This window comes from Misgurnus anguillicaudatus, chromosome 17 (genome assembly GCF_027580225.2).
Source record: "Misgurnus anguillicaudatus chromosome 17, ASM2758022v2, whole genome shotgun sequence".
NCBI lineage: Eukaryota > Metazoa > Chordata > Actinopteri > Cypriniformes > Cobitidae > Misgurnus > Misgurnus anguillicaudatus.
Genome location: NC_073353.2, coordinates 34,982,586 through 35,008,605, shown reverse-complemented (window position 1 = coordinate 35,008,605; position 26,020 = coordinate 34,982,586). Strand labels below are relative to the sequence as shown.

The following is a 26,020-nucleotide window of genomic DNA, read 5'->3' as shown; positions in this document are numbered from 1 at the left end:
TAGCGTAGTAAAACTGGATTGCGGTTACCGCGAGAGCCCTACTATTTGCTAAAGTAACTTACACAGGCCATACCAAAGATCCTGTAAATCTTGTCAGGCATATTTGCAACACCTTCGGACAGCTTTTTCAGTCATCCAAGACCTATCAACTTGAATGGGGGAATAAAAACATTTTAATATTATCTATAGTCTCTGTTCATACACACACTTTAGGGACCACTCCTGTGTCCTATGTACCTCATTGCAAGGGCAAGGATTCAATCACCATTCAACACAGAGACTGACAAACATAACAGATGTCTTAAATCTGAAATATAATTATCCTCTCTTTAATATCTATAAAAGACCATATAAATCTATATATTGATTTTACATAATCATTTTTGTCTTCTGTTTTATGTGTCAGATATGTGTCTTGCGACTGGTGTAAGGGTGTCTGCAGGACAGTAAATGACACAACTAATAAAAAAACCACAGTGATTCTGACAGCTGGACCAGAGCCAGGGCATGATAAACACTGTCACAAGCCGGTAATAAATGTGAGCGGCAATGTCACAATGAGAAGGGTGAGTAGAGAGAGAGAGTGGGGGAAGATGAAAAAAGAAATGGAAGACCCCCTGAGAAAAATGAGGCGTCGCTGAAGGGCTACCTTTCAATTTAGACAAAGAGCTGCTGAGCATGGAATACATTTATGGGATTTTTAGTGTACAAACTGCCCATGGAGTGCCTGACCCGTGTATAGCAGCGAGAGCACCATCAGCGCAGACTAAAAGAGAAGCCAGGCCGTAATTGCCGACGTGATTGCTTTCTGTGATTCATGAGTATGCATCAGATCTCAATTACACAATCTTGCCAGGAGTCCTCTTTAAATATTTACTCGGAACATCTCAGCACGCGTGCTCTGGACCTGCGTCGCTCGCAGTTTCCCTTCATTGTCCTCGCCCGTCTTTATTTAGCCGTAATGAAGGGGTGTTACCGCAGCAGTCTGCCGTAATGACAACAATGATGAGAGCGTGCTACATCGAAGAGGCTAAACAGGTCCTGAACTCCATGTCTTTAATGGGCCTCTTCATTTGTCTAAAGATCATAGCGGTTTAAGAAATATTTAAAGGAACGCTGACCCGAAAATGCAAATTCTCACCTTTTTTCTTTAGTTAAACACAATAGAGAAATTTGACTTAATTGGTTGGTCTTTTTCTATATAATAAACAGGAATGGTAGCTAGGCTGTTGAACTTAAAAATGACCAAACAAGCACTACTGGAGATGTTCAAACCAACAATTTGAATATGCATCATTCACTGTTATCCAATATCTAAGCAGAAGTACGTGAAATAAGTAGCATGGAGACCCCCTGAGGGCTACCTTTCTGAATACTCTTAATAAAAAATCAAGGTTCCCACACCTTAGTTAACTTCAAATTCAAGGACCTTTCAAAGACTTTCCAGGTCCAATGCCCTCAAATTCAAGGACTAAATGTTGGGACACATTTCAAGTGACAGCAAGGTAACATTGTGTTCCCTTTTGAGATACATTGTTACAGTTCCCTTTTGAGGGAACTCTCGCTGAGTCACTGTGGTGACACTTTGGGGACGCCTCCAAGGCTAAGTGCGTCTGAATGTGTATATCAAATTCAACCAATGGTGTGGCTTGATGACAAAGACAGGGTGACGCGGGAGCCAGGAAGTATATTGCTATCTGAAATATTGCCAAAGACGGCGTTACATGGATGCAGGAAGTATGGCAACGGAGACGCAGCGCTTCATTCCCTTCTCAGGGAACAACAGTTATATACGTAACCCGAGACATTTTCGTTTGTCAAACACAACTATGCAAAAAAGCATTCTGATATAAATCAACATTGGCATGAAGAAGATATAAGCATTTAAAGTGAACAGTTTAGCACGTGTGCTTAAAAAGTCTAGAATATTTATATGATCCTACACTACACCGGGAATAATATGGATTTTTTTCCAAAAAACTTCTTGCATAAAATAGATTCAAGCCATTTTAATGACCTGTGTCCATGTATGTATATTTTCAAAAACTTCCCAGGGCCTTGAATTTTTTCCCCAGATTCACAAACTTTCAAGGATTTCAAGGACCCGTGGGAACCCTGAAAAATATTAACTGATTATTTGTTATTGTATGTGTTGGGAAAGGATCTGTATCACTAAAGAAATTATCCTGAAATTACACTCACAAAATTAAAACATAAATTTACACCTTTAGATTTATTATAGTTACAATTCTTTATGATTTCCAGCAATACTCAAAAGCTATTGTGAGTTAAAGAAATGAAATGACTTCTGCTTCTAGTGTTGTATGAACATTCACACCTGTTAGTTAATGTTTTTCAATCCCAAACATGTGTGACTGTGTGAACACAGCTTTAGCATAAACAAAGCTTTTGTGATACCAGAGGTTAAAAAAAAGACAAAGGCTTGCTGTTCTACTTTGCCGTCTAATTTTCGGTCCAGGCCTAAAATGTGTTCTTATTGTTTCAATATCCGGTGGAGCGAGATAAAAAGACAGAGTATAAGATCTACAGCTGGGGCCAGAGTGAAAAATCAATGAAGAATATAAGTCAAACAACACTTCCAGGCTAATAGATGAATTTATCTGAAGCGGGCGAATGGATTCACATCGGGATAGTTGCGTCAGCGCAACTCTATAAACACCTTCATTCAGGGCTGCTGACATGCTTAACAAGCAAAACACTGTGTCATTGTGGAGGGTTCACGTAAAAGCAACACCTACAACGAGACCACAACAAGAGCAGCGCGACGGAGGGTCATGAAAGCAGAATTCCTAAATAAGCGAAAGCTTTGATGACGAGGGCCATTATGGCATCTCAATCCTCTGAGGAATTCCATCATCAACATCAGCTTGAGGTCTCTTAAAAAATTCCAGCACTTAAAGCCACAATATGTAATCTTTTTATAATAAGATATCCAAAACGCACGTGCACAGTGTGATTTATTTAATGCAGTTGTGTACTTACATTATTCCAAAAGTTATTCCAGAGAAATTCCTGTTTAAAATAATGGCTCGTCCCTTTTCTCCCTTGTAATCGTCGACCTTTTTGTGACTTAATATCCCTGCTATGCTTAGTTTCCAGTTGTAGAAACTATGGACACGAATGGACATATGCGAAAGTAGAGGTTATACAGCATCTAACTAGCATCCAGCTTAGGGCTGCACGATATATCGAAAATGTATCGCCATCGCGATAACTGTGTATGCGATATGCATATCGCAGGGAGCTGCGATAACATGCATTTATTTTACGTGTCTATCATTTGTGTGTTGCATGCTTAGATCGTCCAAATTACACCGATCAGAAGGTGGTTCCCACACACTTACTTTACTTGGGCGGCTCTCTCAAGTATATTAACAAATGCCCACGTATATTTAGCATCAAATTTTGTCTTTTTTTGTCCGTGATAATGACATTATGGGTGCGAGCACGTTGTGTCTTTTCTGATGAGTTCGCTGTGCGTTCGCGTGCTTTCTGTTTTTTCGATGAATTAGGTGTGACGCAAAGCTCAGTGTCACATTGTATCCTTCCATGTTCCTGAACTTGATCATAGTTGTATCCATTAGAGGTCTGCACCGAAGGACACGAGTCTATATTTTGAAAGGTCAGTCGGGTCCGAGTCGGTCCCATTTTAATTACTTCAGGTACCGGGTCTGTTTAAACCCAAGTCGATCAGAGACGGCTGTGAAGAGTCAGTCAGCGCTAACGTGTTATAGCGCATGTGCAGTGTCAAGCGTACCTACGGTTTCTATGGCGATGAAAACTGACTCTTGTTTATATAAAGTCACGGCCACACGCTGCATGTTTTTTCTCCCATGTTTATAGTATTATTATCAAAGAACCGTCTTTTTATATCTAAAATGTTTGCTACAAAGATGGTAGCAAATAACCAATGTTAATGCCAAGCCCATGTACTGAACGAGCAGCTCAAACTGTCAAACAGTCATTATGTAACCTGAATCTATATATAGAGTATACTTTTGAATCTAAATTAATGACGGATTAAGCTCTTTTAATCTGCAACAGAGGAATAGAAATAGAGCCACTTTTACTGCTTCTACACAAACCTATCAACTTTATAATCTTTAGACCTATTTATAATCCATAGACCTGCATGGTCTATCATTAATATACTATGCATTTTATTGTATAAAGTTAGTCTTTCTACACCTCTCACAATGTTAATAAATCCCTTAAAAGGGGGTCATATTCACAAGTTCATTCAGCTTTGTTCATGTCAAAGAGAAAGGAAAGAGAGTTTGGAGTGGTTGGATTTATGAAATTAATATAAATATTCAATAAATCAAAGTACTGCGTTATGGTCACACATTACTAGTTTTTTGTCACATGTATAGCATAGTTTAATTACATCTTTAGAATATGCATTACCTCTTTATTTCATTACATATCTAAATGCTCAAATAAAAGCAAATAAAAATATAATTTCTCTAAGTAAGACATATCGCAAGGCATATCGCCATCGCACCCACCAACAGAACTATCGCATATCGCATATTTTCTCATTACCGTGCAGCCCTAATCCAGCTAATTCAATACGATGGTATAAAATAATGTGATCACACATAGGCCTACAGTTTAAAACATTAATTCATTACCTCATCCTTGAACGTGATAGCGAATTCCATACGACTCTGGAACAACAACAACTACCAGTCAAACGTTTGGAAACACTTGATTGAAATGTTAACTATGATCTTAAACATCGTGACTGAAATGGTAATTATAATCTTATCTAACAACAAATCTAATGGTGGCCTAAAGGGGGTCGCACCGAACGAGAAGCGTAGCGCCGCGTCGCATCTAGAACATCTCGGAGGTATCGTACACTGGAAGTGCACATTAAATAGTGCAAGCTTAGTCAGATAGCGTCTACTTCAAAATGCAAATAATAATAACTCCTTGAAGAACAATAGGGTCCTCACACCCCGGTGTGCTCGGGCCCTAAATATATGTTAGCAGCCAATGGTAGCCTCTAATGGAACGGCTGAAATTCCACAAGGGGGCGTATTTGCACAATAAATGTGACATCCAAATATATTATTATAAATCGTGAATGAAAAGCGAGAGCCGAACGAATGTCCGGTAGTGAACTAATTGTTTACAGTATTTATATCATAATTCGGTCAGAAATGTCAAGATTGTGAGGCGACTAGGGTTGCCGCGGTGACGGAATTTTCCCACCGGTTAATCGGTGCGTCACAAACCCGGTGATCCCGGTATCACCGGGTGGGAGGGGCTTATAAATGCGCATGCAGACGTGCACATTTTACTTTCACTTTTGAATTACGCAACTGTTGAAATGCAGTGCTTGCGTACGCTGCATTAAATCGCGTATGAATTTGCGTGCAATGCAAGTACAACAGCTGGTTTAATTAAGTGCTTGAGTCAATGTGCGCAGGTAATTCTCACAGAACCCGCCAGTCCCAAGCAGAGCAATCGGCTACTTCTCCATGAAGCGCTGCTTGAATGATGGGTTTATTCTTTTTCTTGATGAAAAACACAACAACAAAACGATCTCGCTTATATTAAACATCATATATGTATATTATAACAAAAAACAAGTAAGTACGCAGCTTCTGCCATTGTCATGTCAGTCAGCCTGCCTCGCACACTCAGGAATAAATGAAATCTGACACCTGCTGCTCTGTGACGTGACGCGCTTTCAGCTCCGCTGAATTCAGGCAGCAGACACATTCAGCTGTGTGTTTGCTCTATCTAACGAAACTAAATGATTTAATTACACGAAAATATCAAAACGACAGTGAAAGACGGTGTCGCGGTGGGCAAGTGATCTAACCGGTGAGAGGCTGAAGCACCGGTTATCACCGTTTCACCGACTATCGTGGCAAGCCTAGAGGCGACCAGATCGTTTGAATTAAAAGGCTTGGATATTTCATTTCCTTGGACTTTTGGGAATTTATGAACAATTTGTTTTGGGCAATTTCACCAAAGTGGATAAAGGGAAGATTTTGAAGGTAAGTAAATATCCTAAATCGGTGCCGCCTGGTTCAGGTAACTAACAACTAGATTAGTTTTATGACTGCTTAAATCATATTATGCTTTGTGTGTGCGATTAATAGAATCCTGAGAGTCTAAGCTTTCAAACAATGTGCCGAATGACTGTATATTTTGAAGATTTAATGCTTCAAAGTTACAGGGACATTTATGCAGCCTCATGTGCAAGGGAGGGGGTGTGCCGTGTACGACACAGCGATCCTTATCAGGTTAATCGCTAACGATTTTAGACAAATATGATGTTATTTAATGTTAAATATGTGAGTGGCACTCTGTGGCCCGACAGGGATTTGAGCAGTGTCCAGAGTCACAGCAGACACCCGCCGCTAGCCACCGCCAGTGCGTGCGTACATTCATAGAAAATAATATGTTCTGCGCTTCTCGGCCGGTGTGCGACCACCATAATGCAGGGTTCACACCAGACGCGGTAGAGGCGACAAGCGCTAGTGATTTACATGTTAAGTCAATGCACAGACGCGATAAGGCATCCTGCGGCGCGGATGGCACGTTCCGTGCGAATTGAAAAATCTGAACTGTTTTCCACACCGCGTTAACCAATCAGGACCTTGCTGTAGTAGTGACGTGATTACAGGAAGTGAGCGGAGTCGCAGAAGCCCCTCCCATGACGCGAATTTCCACGTGAACGTCTCGAATGACTAGAATTTCGCGCGAATGACGCAAGTAAACTCAAATGTTCAAACGTTGCGCGAATAGTGCGTTTTTGACGCCTCTACCGCGGCTGGTGTGAATGCACCATAAGACTTTTGCGCAGTACTGTATATATAAAGCATATAAACTGTGAAAAGCGCTATACAAATAAATTTGAATTGGTATTATTAAATGCTTTTAATTATTTATACTTTTATATTATAAATATATTTTACGATTTATACTAAGTCTTGCTTAGGTTGAATTCCATCATAAAAACGATATTTGCACGAAGTCCAAGGCATGGGCAATTGCAGCTGCATATGGTATAATTCGCTAGCCTGACGTTGTCATACTCAATTCTAGTCAGAATTTGAGTCTGATACCGCTCCATTGAGCTATAATTATGAGGCGTGTCTCAACCGAAAAATGCCTCTGCACTCAATTGGATAGACATACGACCAATCAGAGCAACGGAGTGTGTGTGTGAGTGTATTTTGAAATTACGTCTTTGCAGCCTGACCGAAGTATTTCGCTACAATGACACTAACATTGTGATTATACTGAGTTAGCGAATGTACATCAACACCTATTATGTTTACAACATTTCGTTTATATCACAACATGAAGTATTTACTAAGTCATAGAGTAAGACTATCTCTTACCGTTTGTACGTTAGGTGAACTTCATCCACGACGATACCCATTACGTTTGCTTGAAAATATTGGAGCCTAGCATGTTCCTCCACTTATTCAGCAACCACGATTCCGGGCTTCCGAAAAGAAGCTGGCAACGACCGCTAATTATATCCACCTCGTCGTGCACGCTGAGTTGCATCGCCGTGATAACGTTACCCATTTCAGTTGCGACCAACTTTTGCCGAATAGAAAGGACGGCAAAAACATCAACAAATGCCTTGCTCGCGTTTCTCTGTTCCTCTTTTAAAATCAATGCTCTGTCGATATCTTTTAGAACAGACTCAATGTCAGAATCCACACATCTGAACTCTACAGCAGCAGCCATTCAACACACGCGCTCTTTGGTGACGTGGTTCATTACGTTACTGTTGATTATCTGTCCATCATCGTATAAAGCCCGCCCTGACAATTTGATTGGTTCGCCCAGCTCTAGTCCTAGCATAGCAGCTCCTCAACGGAAAAACTCCAGACCGGTCTTCCCGTTCTCAAATTCTTGTGGGCGGGGCTAAGATCGGCTGGCACCCAGGCTAATAATTCGCAATTATATGTGCAAACATTCACGTAGATACAGAGAACAGAAGAATTTAAGATCAACACACAGAGACTAACGAAGAAATACATTATGACCTGTAGTACTGGTTAAACAGATTTTAAGTTTAGACTTAAATTCCTGAAGTGAGGTTATTGTCATAAGAGCCATAGCTTAGGAGTAATAACAGAGAAAGACGTGACACCCATAGACGATAGGCAGAATCTGGATACACAAATTAGTTTACACTCAAGAGGATCGGAGTGAGTGAGTGAGGAATATAGGGATATACACAGGGATAGGATATACTCAGTATGTTATATGTTTCAATGGTATATGTGTAAGGGGAACAAAATGACATCATGCTGGTGATTATTACTGTGCAATGACTGAATTTCAAGTCTGATTTCATCATTCAGATTCTTTCTTGTGTTGTCTACAGAAAACAAAGAGAACGGAAACAATGTGGATAACACAAAGTTATATAAACTACACTGATAGTAAAATAAGCTTCTTGGTTTTACTCATAAATAAAGTGATGAAAACTTGCAATTGTTGTGGAAGACAAGTCAGTGTGTGCTACACATGTCACAATGGGTGCATCAATTAATATTTATTTATACACATTCTGATCAAGGTATCATTACAATATATAAGCAAATGCGATTCTTGATCAGCAATTTGGCATTTTAGTTTCCATACACTAAACATGAAAACATTTATTTATACAAGCATTATTATAATCAATGCATAGGAAGCTATTACTTGTTTTAACTGTAGTCCCATGTGTTGAGTTTCTTTGTCGCGGGAGTTCTCGATCGACCCCGGGAATGCGTAGGAGGAAATGTGATGCTACCAAGCCGACAAATCACAAGCCTTGTTTTTAGGGCTGTGTATCGATTCAGATGTTCCAGATCGATTCGATTTCAATTCCCAAGCTATCAAATCGATTTGATTTCGATCCTCAATTCTGATTCTCGGATAGATTTTTATACTCGATTCAGAACAGTCGAGTGGAGAAGACAAGTAATCAGATTAACGTTAATCTTACGTTCAATGTTTGCAAAAATACATAAGGAAAAAATCTATTCGTGGCCTTTGAGAATCGATTTTGAATCGACCACGTAAAAAAACGTTTAATCGAAAAATACAAAATTTTGCCCAGCCCTACTTGTTTTCTGTGTTGACGCAAAGTGTAGTAACATTTTGGGGAAGGAGTGAGTCAGGGTACAGCGTAGGGTGTGCGTCTATGCTAAGCTACGGCGTACGTCCTACACAGAAGTATAAATTGAGCTTAATACTTGACCTCTCTTTTTTTCTATTATGCTTTGATTTACCAGGGCATTTAACTCTCAAAACAAATCTTCTTGTGCTTATTTAATAATAAAACTGTTTAAAAATCTGCTTCAATTATTTTAACTACATTTTGCCTAGCCACGTCAACCAGTCCCGACACGCACATACACCAGGGATCAACCGAGTTAAACAGAGCGCACTCATGTCAAAACCTCTCACTTCCTCACACAAACACATTCAGGTTATTAAGAGCCTTTAGGCGATTATTTACAACACCTTCTGATGCTTTCACAAATGTGGCGATTTAAACAGTAAACAAAAGGTTGAAGTTACACAGTGGTCGTTGTTTATGTAATCAAATTTCTACCCGCAAGCTGCCATGCAGGAACTACAGCGCTGGATCATTTTTGCTTTCTTTTTGCCTAACGCTTCCCCTTTCTGCCTGTTCAGCATGGACGCGAGGCTTCAACTGCTGCTCATCATTCATCTTTAGGGCCAATTTAAGTTTTACTGTTTATTTTTATGAAGACATGCAAATTCGTGCCGGGCGAAGTCGGCCTTTCGCTCCACAGCATGAATTTTAATAGATTGCTTAAAAACTCTCTCCGCATCGCTGTTGAAAATCTGCTTCTTTGAGAGGAATTTGGTTGTAAATCACAGTGACATGGTAAGTGGCCAGACAGAAATTTCAGGAGAAAGCGCAGAGGGTCGGACGGCACCTGAGAGCCGAAGCACTTTGAATGTTTCCCCGGATAAATGAATCAACATAACCATTTTTCCCTTTAGTCCTGCTGGAACACGTCGTTTCAAATGCGTTAGCGCAACCGCGCCTGCCTAAACAGTTATTACAACAGCAGCGTGAAACCGAGGACAAACGCGTCAGGTTTACACACCACTGCTGCATCAATCTCAGAGGACGAAAAGCCAACAGAAACACTAGAGCTAAGGAGATTGTCATTATTTACTCACCCTCGTGTCATGTTTACTCACTTTATAATAAAAGGACCATTTTGATTTTGCATGCACTGCATTATTTTAGAGAAATGCAAAATTATGTCAATTACACATAAATGTAATTTATCTACATTTATGGAAGATGCGTTTCCTCAAAGCGACTTGCGATGCATTCAAGGTACGTGCATACAACTATGCATACAAATTAAGACATTTTTATGACTTTGAAATGTCAAATTTCTACCATGAGGGTGAGTAAAAAATGACAAACGTTTTCTTTTTGGATGAAGTATTCTTTTAAATTAAGCATCCCGAGACATGCCATACAAAAAACATCCTCGCCCATACAAGTACTAGAAGTGATATGCGTTCCCACAAATACAATGTGCTGCATTACCAACAAATCAGTTTAATATGTCAGTCTCCAGGTAAAGCGTGCTCAAGGGAAATACTCTCGGAGAAAAGAACCAGTCAGAGAGCTAATGATGAACGTTATGGGATAAACATCTCAGCCTGCTGAACTGTGTGGCTGCACACATACACTATAAAAGCCACAAAATCCCTGCATTGTCGATTACCATTATCAGCATCTTTGGCTCACGGCTTAAAGCGCTGATTTCGTGGCTGGCAGAAGCGCACGAGCTCTCAATACAGCCTGGTATTTTCATTTCTGATCATCTCTACTTAAACGTCTCGTACCCTTCAAAACTCCCTCTGGGATTCAATGAAACTGCGTGATCTTGTAAAGGGCCAATTTGTTTGTGTGTGTGCGTCTATGTAAATGTAGTGTCACTGGTGCATGAGCTGTCAGCTGAGCTGGGATCAGCTGTTAGAGGTCTTTATAAATTTACATGGATCAAATGAATGTGCCGTATTCAACAACCTGCTTTTGGACATTGGACTTGCATTCGGCTTTATCTGATGTTGGGCAACCGAGACGCTGTAGCACTCAACTTTAAGTTCACAAAAAACAACAAGGCCAAAGCATTTGTTGCATAGCGCATATAAGATTATTTGGATGGTTTAGATTTTTCTTTTGTCCTCCGGTTACAGAAACCTCATATGAAAGAAAAATGATACCAATAAATGCAATCTAATGCTTTCAAAGTCGATGGGTGAATCACGAAACCTCTCTGAACAGAATTCTGATCACATCGAAAGCAAATAATAAAAAAGGCATTTGCATAGAAAAAAATTAAGGTGATTTTGGGCCCATTAAGATTTTTTTTACATTGTGCTAGTTAAGCAATTTTTCTTTTAAAAAAAAAAATCATATACACAAAATTCCCACACCTTAGTTAACTTCAAACTCAAGGACCTTTCAAGGACTTTCCAGGTCCAATACCCTCAAATTCAAGGAATAAAGGTGGGGACACATTTCAAGTGAGAGCAAGGTTATGTTTTAAGATACATTATTACAGTTCCCTTTCGAGGGAACTCGCGCTGTGACACTTTGGGGACGCCTCCAGGGGTAAGTGCGTCTAAATGTGTATATCTAAATCAACAAATGGTGATGCTTAACGACAAAGACAGGGTGACACGGGAGTCAGGAAGTAAATCACTATCTGAAATATTGCCAAAGACGGCGTTAAAGGGACACAGGAAGTATGGCAAGGGAGACGCAGCGTCTCGTTCCCTTCTCAGGGAACAACAGTTACATACGTAAGCCGAGACGTTTTCATGTGTCAAACACAACTATGCAAAAAAGCATTTTGGTATGAATCAACATTCGCATACAGAAGATATAAGCATTTAAAGCGAACAGTTTAGCACGTATGATTAAAAAGTCTAGAATTTGTATGATATTATCCTAAACTGGGAATAATATGGATTTTTTCCAGAAAACTTCTTGCATAAAATAGATTCAAGCACTTTCAATGACCTGACTTTCAAGGATTTAAAGGACCTGTGGGAACCCTGTATACAAAGGGATGAGTTTTTTGTTGTTGTTGTTGTAATTCCCATTATGTTTAATACTTATAATTTCTCACTGTATGTTTCAGTACAGAAAATAATATTATTAAATGCAACCCAAATATGTTCTTAACATGTATTGTAGATTAACCCCTCAAATAACATCTAGATAAAACAAAAGAAAATCTATGTGTAGAATCTGAACGCTGTCAATACCACGGATACTCAATACAAACACTTCAGTTTGTTATGAACACACCTGACAAGACCAATTCACCGAATCACCTTTATAAATACCCAGAAACATTACAAACCTCCAGTCTTTAAAGGCAAAAAAAATTGCACACACATGAGCTACAGTGGGAATTTGAAAAGCTCCCTCATCTTGTTCTCTGGCATCTCTAGGTCAGCTCATTAAAACAGATGGGGGTTCAGCAGTAAGTTCAGCTTGAGGATGAGAAATCAAAGCCATATGCTTAGGAGCAGCATCTGCCGTATTATTAAAAACATAACAGCGCCTAGACCACGGGAACATCAATAACAATAATGCCTCTGGAGAAAAAAAACCCTGTCCTTCCTAACTCTTTGAAGCCATCCCGAGGAGATCGGTTTAGATTGTCGAGTTTATAACACTCCAACAGTTGGTGCTACAATATTTTCCACAGCGATCCGTTTTCAAACAACCACTATACAGAATGCTGAAGCATGCATTAAACATACCTGCAGTTGGGCGGCGGATCCAGAGTGATTTCTGCGAGCTCTTTCTGGATTCTGTGAGAGACAAGCGAGGAGGAGAGAGACACGGAGAGGGGGAGAGAAAAAGAGAGAAAGCTGTGAGAATTGCATGCAGCCGGGGAATTACACTGCCCTCTACCTCAGCTGCGTTTACTGCACGGCTGGCTCTGCCTTCAGCACAGCTAACATGGCTGCTTCCTCTTTGTTCTCCGAGGCATAACCCGAATCCCATAACAGGAAAACTTTACCGGGCTTGTTTCTGCCCCTCTGTCCATCGCACTCCGCTGATCTCCCCCACGGCTCAAAGCTAGCTCCCCTTAGCTCCCAACCTGCCCCTCGTCGGCTGCTTTAAGTCACTTTAAGCACAAAAGATTTTCTTTTAAAGCTTATATGTAAATGAGGTAAAGGGAGGGGGTGTGCTTGGGCATATTTGACAAGAGCTTTAAAGCAGAGCTCGGGTGCTGTTACAAAAGTATTATCAAGGGAGCAAGGGTAGGATTTTTGACATTTTCTTAAAGTGTTTATTTTAATCTGTCAATTCAACCCACATTTAGTTGTTAACGTGATGTGGACTGGTCAGTTTGTGCACGTGTATGCGTTTTGAATCGCTGCCCGTTTACCAAAGAAAAGCTAACCTGGTTAAAATGGGAACTGTAATACGGACAGATCAGATCAGATGTATCTCGTTTTCACTTCTCTTGTTCCTTATAATAACTTTATATGGAAGTTCTGAAACAGCCCCCCCGCCTCCGAATCCCAAAAGAACTTGCTAAATACAAGCTGAGTGCTTTATTTGAAACAAATTGATCATGCTTTATAAAGTTTCTCTGTCTGTGCTTTCAATGATCTATTCATAATACAGATGCCACAAAACTGTCAAAACTATTACTGTACAAAAGCATTCATAGTACAAAAATGTTTCTGGTTCATTAATACCAAATGACTCTTACTCTTTAAAGAAGTAAACCGTGCACAAAAGAGCTTTTGATCACATTTACCTCTTTGCACTGGAGGATAATTTGGCGGTTGTTTTGCTGGACAGTTTGGTGGATTTCTTCTGCTGTTGTGGAGGCGTGGGCTGTTTTCTCTCCTCTTGTTCCTCTGGTTCTGGCACCGGAGGGTCTCTCTGATCTGCATCAGAACTACCACTGCTGGTGCTGGGACTTTCATCATCTGACCGTTGCCTTTCACTGGACATTTTCCACCTTTGTGAAGGACAACAACAACAAGTTCTAAACCACTGAGATCAAAGCACTATGCGCATGTATAAAAAGTCTCTGGGGGTTTAAGCAAATCACACATTTGCTCGGTGGAAACCCTAACCTCAACCCTGCAACCCTAACCCTTGAATTCCTGAACACAAACAGAACCGAGTCATATTTGATGAGCATGCCAAGAGGGTGAGCAAACGAGATGACATATGTGCCACGGAAACTTCGTGTGGGCTATCTGCATACAAACAAACAAACCCCAAGAAAACACCCCCGACTGAAGATGATGCGATACGATTACATCAAACTGTTGTCATTCTGAAGGACAAACGTCCACGTTTTTACACGACGAGCACACACACACATACACCCCAACTTCACCCATTAGCGCGCCGAGCAGATACAATTTGTAAATTGCGCGAACTGTAACATTGTTGCAAGCATTATGACGTTTCGCGCGGATCGCCGATACATTGTAGCAGTTTCGCGCTGAACGATACCGTCGCGTTCACAAAACCCTCCTCCGCGAAAATCGTCTCGAGTTTTTCCTCCCATCTGCCCAATAGGTGCAAGTGACTGTCTGCGGCTGAGCTTTCGACAAAAACAACCACAATCTACGGGGCGAGAAGAAGGAGAGCGATAATCGCACCTATTCGCAGCGAGGGGGGCTCGCCAGCGAGGCTAAATAAAACATTTCGTGTCCACCCCCCTCCTTCACTTTAGGACAATATCACGACCGGATCGCGAGGAAAGATCATCGAGTCGTTCGGCGCACGCCGGTTCCGATCGGATCTTTGCAAATCCTTTGTAAGAGCGAAGAGGTTTGTTATGGCACTCCAGTATCAGCATGGTGTACCAACTGATGCGTGAAGTCAGTTTCGAGCTCCCTTCTTCTCAACGACACACAAGAAAAACAGCACGAAAAGACGACGTTACCCCGACTAATCCGGACTCTACGAGACCCTTAGATGTTCTTCTTTACCTTAGACGCGGTCCTGTCCTGATCTGGGTCGGTTGGGAGTGTTAAAAATCCAGTTGAAATGGAGCCGGGAAGACGACGGTCTCCGGCCGAGCTATGAACATTGGAGAGTAGGAAGGAGAGGAGGCGCTGCGCTTTGGGTCGAAACCGACAGGTGGCGCTGTAATGCGAGTACGCGAGAGGATCTCGGGGTACGGGCATTTGGGAAAGTTCTCTGTCTTCTGCTGTCCACCGCATTGGGTTGTCCAAGGCAACATTTAAAAAAACCATTAATTCAGGATTTATTTCATCTGGAGTGGATGTAATGGCTTGGAGAATATCATTAGTGGGGGTTTCGAGGAGCAACCGAGTTTCCTTTTGATCACGTGTGCTTTAATAGATGTTTTGGAGATGTTGTTGGTGAAGGCTCCATGGTGAAAACCATCAGCTACTGGAAACTTTAAGTGTGGGTGAGAAGTTTGACTGAAATTCCAGTGCAGGTGGGAGTCCATGCACAGTGCATTACTATGACCTTACTATTGTCATTGATTATTAGTGATGATGGCTATAAAGATTGACTGCAATGTCATATACTTATTTGCAGTATGACAATTATATATAAAGTGGCCTACAGTAAACTTCTTTATATAGTATATATTGCATGACTTCTCTGTTGTCATTGATCTGTATTGTTTTATAGTGTGTTGGCTATGCTTTACTTTTTTACAGTACATGCTTTGACATTTACATGCACAGTAGTCTAAATATCTCTATACACTGCATGACTTTTCTATTGCTGTGTGACATTTACATAGGCAGAGGTCTCTAAGGTTACATTATTATTACATTTATTGGCAGACGCCTAGTGCTTTTATCTCTGGGATCGAACCCATGACCTTAGCATTGCGAATGCAATGCTCTATCCACTGTAACATGGGATCGTAATTCTGTTTTTATAAGATTTAAATATTTTTTTATATGTACAAGACATTTACATTTATCCAAAGCGATTTTTATCAGGATGCGTGTTCCCTGGGTTCGAATCCTTGACATTTTGCTTCCTTGACTATGCACTTTACAGTACTTGATATATGACATTTATATAGGCATTAGTCTATATTTCTTAATAGTATACACTGCATGACATTTCTTTTGTCATAGGTTTGTACATTGTCATAATGATAGCTGTACTATGTAATATGTGCTGTATATATTACTGTAATATAAGTACTTTTAATGTTGCCTTCTCTGTAGTTTATATAGACTGCATATAGTATGCAATGCATGCATGGTGTGAATATATCATAGTCTAAAACGTACGGCTTTATAGTATTTAACGCACTTCTAATGAACTTCTCTTTGGTCTATAATAACATAGATGTTTTAGAGAAAACATTCTGTTGGACATTTTTATTGGCAATACACTACATAGCCGATTCAAGGATAAGTTAAAGTTCAAGTTTTTGAAAGCTCATTCATGCTTTATTCATGCTAGCTGTTCCCCTGTAGTAAATAAGATCTGTCTTTATGTGATGTAATGAATGATCTGTCAAGATAAAAACATTGCTCACTTCTTTCACTTACTGGATTGTTAGTCATTCTTCCTTTGACAACGTTTAAAAATAGCTCTGAGTTTGCATTTATATTTCTTTATTGTCGTTCCACTCAGGTGTCTCCTAATGCACCATTTGGCTTTCATTAGCTAATCGCAGTCTTTTTTTATTATTCATTTGCATTTACTTTGAACTTAAATTTGCATAAAATAATAGTTTTGTATCTTTCTGAGATACTAAAATATTGATCTGTGATCACCGACACTTCTGTATTTGTAGATGTTTTTTTTTTTTAGTTCTTTTGAATACGCTTAGTAATGATGATATTCATGTTTACCAGTAAGGTCTGCAATAATGCATATCAGAAAAAAGCAAATTTGTCATTGATAGATACAGTATGTGTTTTTCAATAGCTGTGGCTGATGCAAGTGTGTAGACAGCAGGGTGGCTGCTACAAAGCTGATATATGATACATTATAACGATGGCAAATGAGACGTGCACAGTATTCCTGAAATGCATGCTTATTTTTACATATTTACTTGTTAAAGCTTATGTTGCAGAATATTGCAGAAATCACGTCTGTAAAATGGCCAAGCAAGCAAAATTGCACACAACAATGCAGATACAGTAATCTAAAAAATGCACTTGGCTGGCTGATGCATTGGAAAAAGCATTTTGACACGTAAACCACACCAATTGCATTTACTAATAAAATATTCAAATTTAATCAAGTTCATGTAATTCAAGAACATTTTAACAAAAGGAAACCATAAAAAGTAATATTCATACCTTTTCAAGTATGGCTTAAGTGTCTAATTACGGTTTAAGACCACAGACTCATGGAGCCCATCTCTATATGAGACCTGTCAAACTGTATTCTTTGCTGCTGAAGTGAGATGTTAATCCTCAGGTCATTCTGTCATTTGTACGACTCGCTCGTTTCACCTTCACCTGCTTTGAAATGTTAGATTAAAGGGCACTTTTAAACCAAATGTTCCACGCTTCAGCAAACTAGAGCAGTGTGTTTGAGAGCAACACTCTTTCCCCTTTGCGACAGGGCCGTCACTTTGCACATTCAGAGTGCTAATCTCCAGGTGAGATGGGAGCAGGCCAGGTTTAGGAGGTTGTATTAGTTTTCTTCGACGCACGGGTGTCTTGCACCTTGCGCTTATCGTGTGTGACAGCGCATTGACAGCAGGGGAACAAAAAGAAAACAGAACGCCGTGGGTTTGTGCTTACCACTAGATGTCAAAAAATGACATACAGGAGCTCAAGTCAAATACAAAAGCCATGATATGAATCAAATGTAGGGGGAGAGATAAAAAGCTTTAGCTGGCTTGTGATGACAAAAATGTTGAGGGGACATTTTACAAGACACCTTTGGTGTCCCCAGGGTACGTATGTGAAGTTTTAGCTCAAAATATCATATAGATAATTTATTATAGCGTGGCAAAATTGCCACTTTGTAGGTGGGAGCAAAAATGTGCCGTTTTTGGGTGTGTCATTTAAAATGCAAATGAGCTGATCTCTGCACTAAATGACGGTGCCGTGGTTGGATAGTGCAGATTAAGGGGTGGTATTATCCCCTTCTGACATCACAAGGGGAGCCAAATTTCAATGAATCACAACAACATACATCTTGCACCAATAAATTTGAAACACATTTTTATTTATTGTTGTTGAATTTTATTACAGAATTAATGTAAATACAGCATTTGTTGATTGGCATGTAGCATAGACAAGATGTTTCTGATGGTAGAAAATGTTTGTGTCTGCTATGAAACATACAGGATAGGGAGACAGACAATAATAGTGTCTATAACAAGCTGTTATGGATATTGCACTTGCCAAGACAAATTCCCTTTAGATTTTTTGTAGCAATGAAAAATGAGGTATTTTGAAAACTTAAAATCCACAGGGAGTTTGTGGTTGACCTCCAAGAGATGATGTATCTTTAACTGGCCGGAAACGAAAAGAAAGTCTTCATCTCTCAAAGCTGTTTAAACCCACTCTTATAAAATGCAAGAAGATCCAGTACTAAAAAAATCTACCACAACTTAAATTCACTTTAGCCACAGCATCCATAATATAATACACTTACAACACCGCCTTCACAAAAATCCACATTTTGTGCCTTAAATTTTGTAAAAGTGTAAACCCACATGATTGTGCATGTGAATATTAATGAGCTTCTAATTAGGCTGTCAGCATACAGAGGCAGAAATTAGCATTAATATTGAAAATCACAGCTGGTTGGTCCTAATCCAGTGAAGTTTTACTGATTCATAACAGCACTTTATAAGAGCAAACGTTTGGGTTGAACAATAGTTTAGTTTAATTTAGCATTTTCAGAGGATGTTATGTACAAATAGACTTTCTAATAAAAATACACATTATAAAAAGTAGTAAGTAAATAAGTATTATTCCAGGTTGTAGACATAATGTAAGTAATATTGCACTGTTGGGCAACAGAAGTGAGATGAAATTGCATTTCAGGGAAAAGTTTACACAAAAACAAATATTCCTACCCAGTCTCACGTAGATATAAATAGCACGAAGTGTAAAAATCGTGCAATACATACGCCAAATTCCATGGCGTGCATATGATACGCCAGTCCTTCCCATTCACTTAAACGGTGCATCTTTTTTTGTCATTTTATTTATTGGTTTCTCAATTTTTTTCTGTTTTTTAAACCATTTTCGCTTGGGTTTAGGGTTAAATTTTAGATTTGTTTATTGAGGTTATTTAATATACAGGTTTCTCCATGTTTTTGTCCATATTTAAGCCATGGTCGCTTGGAGTTGGGGTTTGGGTTAGGATGTCATTTTTATATAACAAAAAGTTGTTCTAATCCTAAACCCAAGCGAAAATGGTAAAAAAAAGCAAAAAAATTTAGAAACCAATAAATAAAACGACAAAAAAAGATGCACCGTTTAAGTGAATGGGAAGAACTGGCGTATCATATGCACGCCAAAGTGGAATTTGGCGTATGTATTGCATGATTTTTACACTTCGTGCTATTTATACACAACTCCGTGAGACTGGGTGTCGAAAGTGTGTACACGCTGATTTCTTTAAAGGGATAGTTCACCCAAAATGAAAATTCTCTCATCATTTTCTTACTCTTATGTTGTTACAAATCGGTAAAAATTTCTTTGTTTTGATGAACACGAAGGAAGATATTTTGAGGAATGTTTGTAACCAAACTGATGATAAGCTCCATTCACTTCCATAGTAGGAAAAAAATACTGTACACTGCATGTCTTTTCTGTTGTCATAGGTCTGTACATTGTCATATAATGATGGCTGTACTGATTCTCTATGTAGTATGTGCTGTATAATTGACATAGTATTTAATGCACTTGTAATGAACTTCTTCTAGTCTATAATATGGATGTTCTGATGGACATCTTAATGGGCAATAACTAATAGTAAAAATAATAATAATAATAATAATAGGTGAACTATACCTTTAAATACCCCAAAAAGTTGATAGGGATAACATGCTGTCAAGTTGTAAAAATAATAAAACACTATAGTGTAGTCCAAACAATTCTTCTAAAGCCATATGATAGCTTTGTGTAAGGAACAAAATGAAATTTTATATTTAATCAATACATTGAAAGTCATTATTTAGTGAAAATTCAACATTGTAAAAAAGCGCTATAAATTGAATGTGAATTTAACTCTCCCCGCCATTAATGCGTTATCTCGTCAATTAAAAGAAAACATTTGCATAAAAAACGTGTTCCTGATTAATTTTTATGTTAATCTGCAATACCGTAATTATCCAGTTTATGGAAAAACTGAAGCCAAAACATTATTTATTTTTACTAATTTTAAACTCTGTGTATGTTTTGATAGTCATTCTGAATCTGATCTCTAACAAAATTCCTTCACAAAAATGCTAAAACTATTTTTGCTAAAAATATGTATTTTTAAAGAAAAATACCCATATTTAAAGGAACAGTATGTAAGAAATGTATATCAATGAATCATAAAATGGCCCTGATCTGTCACTAGACATTAAGAAATAATTTTCATTTCAAATACTTATATCACTGACAACAGTGGTCTGGCCAGGATATTGTCATTTAAAAAGTGGAGTTGCAGCCCTCAACTGATGTTTATGTTGTCATGTTGTGTATTGGCCACCAGTTGTGAGATTGCAGTACCAGTTTTAGCCACAAGTTTTGTGATTGCAGTACCAGTTTTGGCCACAATCTTACATACTGTTCCTTTAAGAGTTTATAAGCAGAGAAAAAAATAAAGATAGGATGCAACGTTTTTCCCGTTTTGTTTGTTTGTTTGTTTATTGTTTGTTTGAAAGCAGAGGGTCTGTTCTTTCATTTTATATATTTGTATGTTTATATATTTTTAGAAGATAATGTTCCTGGAAGGGATTTTGTGAAACTTTTGTGAAAATCGTGGCAACTTTTTAAAAAATGGCTGGCGAGGAATGAGTTAATTGAAGCATTTAGCTGAATTTAATATCTTGCTTGACATCTGTGGTCAATGTTCACTTTCATTAAATAAAAAACAGCCTTAGTGTTAACAACAGCTCTCTTTGTGTTTCAGGAAAGGGCAAAAGTCACATGGTTAAGTAAATGTTCACGTTTTCTTTCTGGGTAAACTAAAAAGCCAAATTTTACATTTTAAATTCTGGGTTACCAGATAGTCAGTGGATGATCAAATGAGATTTTTTGTGTGTATTTTTGCATATTTACTTGTATCAGAGGACAGCTTCTATTAGCTAACTCAGTTAAAATGGTTTAAATAGCATTTTCTTGCAGTGTTTCTTTCCAACTGCCTGCTAAGCAGATATAGCAGCTGTGTACAATCTTTTGTGCGTTTCATGACCTCACAGGTTACTCTGTTAATAATGGGTGGCTCCTATACAAACAACAGCGTAGATGCCATGGTGTGTTGGTCTGCGGTCCTGAAGATTTTCTCAAGTGTAAATCATCGGTCGGTGAGGCTTTTGACAGAATAGAAGCTCGTGAACTAACAAACACTTGTCTGATGTCAGGGGTGTAACACAATACTGAGTTTATTGAAACATTGGCTCTGAGCCTGAACGCTACAGAATAGCTTGCTGATACATACTGTGTTTACTGCACATTATTCAGCATACTGTGTTTTTAAATAGCATGTAAAGTACATGATTTACGAAACAGGACCAGACAGATCAGGTTGCATCAGCAAGAAAGTTACTTGGCCTAGTTGTAGCTCTAATGGGCACAAACTTCTCAAAAATAAATTTTCAAGTTCCTGTTTTTCACATAATGAAAGTGAAGATAGACCACAGGTGTTCCTGATCTCCATCTACTGTACTTTCAGTGTGTGTGGAGAAAATGTCATTCTATTCTGCTAGATTTATGTTCCATTCATATTTATGATTTTGGCAGATGCTTTTATTCAAACTTTGCATGCTTTTTTTATCAGTACTTAGTTCCCCTATCGGAAAAACCCGCAGTCTTGGCATTGCTCCCTCTTCTCTATAAGCTACAGAACAATAAGAAAGAATAGCACATGGGTGCAGAGGGACGTGAATTTTTATTTTGGGATGGACTGTCCCTTTAAAGGGAACTATCATGAAAATCAGACTTTTCCATGTTTAAAGGATTAGTCCATTTTCTTAAAAAAAATCCTGATAATTTACTCACCACCATGTCATCCAAAATGTTGATGCCTTTCTTTGTTCAGTCGAGAAGAAATTATGTTTTTTGAGGAAAACATTCGAGGATTTTTCTCATTTTAATGGACTTTAATGGACCCCAACACTTAACAGTTTTAATGCAGTTTAAAATTGCAGTATCAAAGGACTCTAAACGATCCCAAATGAGGCATAAGGGTCTTATCTAGCAAAACGATTGTCATTTTTTACAAGAAAAATAAAAAATATGCACTTTTAAAGCACAACTTCTCATATTCCTCTGGTCCTGTGATGCGCCAGCGTGACCTCACGCAATACATCATTACGTCAAGAGGTCACGGATGACGTGTGCGAAACTACTCCCCAGTGTTTACAAGTGTGGAGAAAGAGGAATGATACTAATTAATGTCTGTGTGTCAGTTTATTGTTTAAAATGGTCCGCAAATGTGCGTTTCATATATGTAACACGTGACCTATAGACGTCATTACACAATTACATGAGGTAGCGCGTCACAGGACCGGAGATAGACAAGAAATTGTGGTTTAAAAGTGAAATTTTTTTCGCTAGATAAGACCCTTATGCCTCGTTTGGGATCGTTTAGAGTCTTTTGAAACTCTGTTGAAAATGCAAGTTTAAACTGCATTAAATCTGTTATGTGTTAGGGTCCATTAAAGTCCATTAAAATCCTGAAATGTTTTCCATAAAAAACATAATTTCTTCTCAACTGAACAAAGAAAGACATCAACATTTTGGATGACATGGTGGTGAGTAAATTATCTGGATTTTTTTAAAGAAAATTGACTAATCCTTTAACCTCCTAAGACCCGAGCTAGTTTAGCTTGCATTTTAGATTTGTGATGTTCACAAGGTATGTGGACACACCAGGTCTTAGGAGGTTAAGTGCTATAATTGGGTCCCCTGTGTATCTATCAACCTAGAAAATATGAAAAATAACAACCCAGTAACTTCGTTTTGGTAAACCATTCTCTGCAAGCATGTGAAAAATAGGTCATTGGGGTCTGGCTCCCCTTGTGATGTCATAAGGGGATCTTATTATAATAATACTACCCCTTAATCTGCACTGTCCGGCCACGGCGCTGCCATTTAGTGCAGAAAAAGAGAGAGAGAGAGAGAAAATAATTGACAGCACAATTAAGTTTCAATTTCAACAAACCACCGTTATGGTGATCAGTGTTTGCATTTCATCCGCTCATTTGCATTTAAAAGGACACACCCAAAAACGGCACATTTTAAAATGCTATAATAAATTATCTATATCAGTCCTTCCAGAAAAATGTGCCGTTTTTTGTGATTGTTGCGGGCAAAAATCCTTGATCTTGCGGCACCTTTTTTTTTTAATGCGATGGAATATGCGGGATATTTATGCAATTTTATGCGATGAAATTGCGGGAACTTGCAAAATTTGCGGGAACTTGCTAAAACTGCTGGAACTTGCAAAAAACACGGTTGGGATTTGCAGTTTTTCAATGATGTTCACGTCACATAATTACGTAACCTCATAAGGTTGCCATAGCAACAGGAGACATGGCTGCGCTTGTGCAAAGTAAATGCAACATTTTTCAACTTTCTGCTAAGATATATGTGAGTTTTTGCTACGAAAATGCGGAGATTATGAAATCATGCAAGCCCCGCATATTTTGCGTGCAGAAATCTGCAATTTATGTGGCGAAAGTGCGGCGTATTTGAAAAAACTTTGGCTGATTATGCATTGAATCATGGAATCGCATAATCATGTTGTTCTGGATGGACTGGATATTTCGTGCTAAAACCTCACATACATACTCTGGTAACACCAAAGATTTATTTTCATCTTTAAAAAGTCTTGTGATAGGTCTCCTTTAAAAGGAAGTGTGAAGCCTTCTTTGATAGTCTCTCAAGCTGGCACAGCATTTACTGCTCCCGTAAATGGGATCGATTGTGCTTAAAGTAATGTACCAGCAGAAAGAGATTGATAGTCATTAGAATATTGTTGTCATTGTTCTGTTTGTACAAACTGTGCCTGACTCGTGAGCGTGTTTGTTTGCATTGTGCAAATTTGCATGGATGAATGCCAGAAGTATGCAGTAGAGATAAGGCCTCATTGATTTATGGCTATCTAATGAATGGCCTTCATGGAAACACTCTCTGTTTTCAGCAAAAAATCACACGCAGATACTGTTTTAGTTTTTATTATTTAGTGGTCAGTACATTTTGTCGACTTGGCGACATAAATCGACTGTCGATGTGCCAGATGCTTGAATCGAGTCTTTGTTTGTCAAGTTAAAAATAGTTCACCTGCTTTCAGTTTCATTAAGTTTTGCAATAAACAGAATTTCTTTTAAAGAGACATTTTTTAATAGTAATTATAGCAGGAAAGTGTATTAAAGGTGGGAAACAAGGATATATCCGAACGCAGCATGGAGTTGGCTGCGCTTTCTGTTAGCTCTGTAACAAATCACAGACAAAAAGTGTTTTTTATTTTATCTGAGAGCGCAGTGCGTGACCATGCAGTAAATTTACAAAGGTGAGGAAATCACCGTGCCCAAGAGATGAGAACAGAATCGGTTGACGGCGCTAAATCCAGCGCTGCACACTTGAGAAGTCGCAAATCTGCTATATAAAACTCTTAGGGTGGAAACCTAAACTGTCAGTCACTGTTAGCATTTAAAGATTGCACAGTGCTTTACAGTGATTGAGTGTAATTCTGATGTGAAGAGTTCAGCTCATAAGTGTTTTTTATAGGCTATTATGTGCCTCTGGCACGATGCTTTAACATACCGCTAAACACCCCCCTCCACACCATTCTCCTCTATATTCGGTGTCTCCACAAAGCCCATTGTCCTCTGACAGCACGATTGCTATGCTGCTACCGGCTGTGTGTTCAAATGGAAATAGACTGAATTAATATTGTTACTTATGAGCGCTGAAGATATTTATATATAGTATGCTAATGCGGCCGTGAATGCTTGGCCAAAGCGCTGCACGTACTTAAAGGTGCAGTAAGCTATTTTTTCTTGATTACCAGGCATATGAAGCTGACAGTTATTACCGAAATAGGAGTCTTGGGAAATCACACCTGTCTCTGGGAAACCCCTAGGCTTTGAAACAGCAAAAATGAGTCAGGGGAGCGGCAACAGCCAATCAGAAATGGTTTCTGGCTGCGAATGATTTGGCTCATTAGTGTTTGCCGGCTTTGCAGAGTGGGTTTTGAAAAAAGGGTGTGCCAAAGTTGAGCTGCAAAGAGTTCACCTAAATATAAAAAATCTCTCATAATTTACTAAACCTCATGCCCTCCCAGATGTATGTTTATATGACAAATAATTTTGCACATACTGTACATCTGTCATTAAAGTGACTCCAGTTGTTAAATAAATGTCTTCTGAAGTAAAACAATATGTTTGCGAGCAAAAACTATTAATGTTTTGAGCTTTATTGATATGCCACCTTTCTATTAAAACGTACATATGAGCGCAATAAAAAAAAAATTGGCAGCACATCAATAACAACAAATTATACGTTTGTGCGAAAAAACAATTAACATTTTGTGCTTTATTTAGAGCTTGATACGCCATGTCTATTAAAACATACATATCAGCACGGTAAATTTAAATATGGCCCACATAACCACAAATGATACATTCGTCAGGGCTATTCGCGCATAGTTGGACGCTTGAACTTTTTGAGTTTACTCGCTTTATTCCCATGTGAAATTCTAGTCATTTGAGAAATTCACGTGGAAATTCACGTTATGGGAGGGGTTCTGTGACTTCCGTCACTTCCTGTAATCACG

General features: G+C 38.8%; 2 protein-coding genes across 2 annotated transcripts in view; one reads left to right on the top strand and one right to left on the bottom strand.

The window, feature by feature from the left end:
• ube2e3 (ubiquitin-conjugating enzyme E2E 3 (UBC4/5 homolog, yeast)) overlaps positions 1 to 15,193 on the bottom strand; it is a 51,508-nt gene extending 36,315 nt beyond the window's left edge. Inside the window, exons 1-3 of the mRNA XM_055215109.2 lie at positions 15,043 to 15,193; positions 13,848 to 14,054; positions 12,835 to 12,885 (exon numbers count right to left, since the gene is read on the bottom strand). Coding sequence (XP_055071084.1) covers positions 12,835 to 12,885; positions 13,848 to 14,047 — 251 coding nt within the window. The 5' untranslated portion in view covers positions 14,048 to 14,054; positions 15,043 to 15,193. The remainder of the gene's footprint in view (positions 1 to 12,834; positions 12,886 to 13,847; positions 14,055 to 15,042) is intronic.
• A 72-nt stretch (positions 15,194 to 15,265) lies between these two features.
• Positions 15,266 to 26,020, top strand: part of cwc22 (CWC22 spliceosome associated protein homolog) — a 152,952-nt gene continuing 142,197 nt past the window's right edge. Inside the window, exon 1 of the mRNA XM_073854677.1 lies at positions 15,266 to 15,518. The gene's annotated coding sequence lies outside the window, so the exon portion shown is untranslated. The remainder of the gene's footprint in view (positions 15,519 to 26,020) is intronic.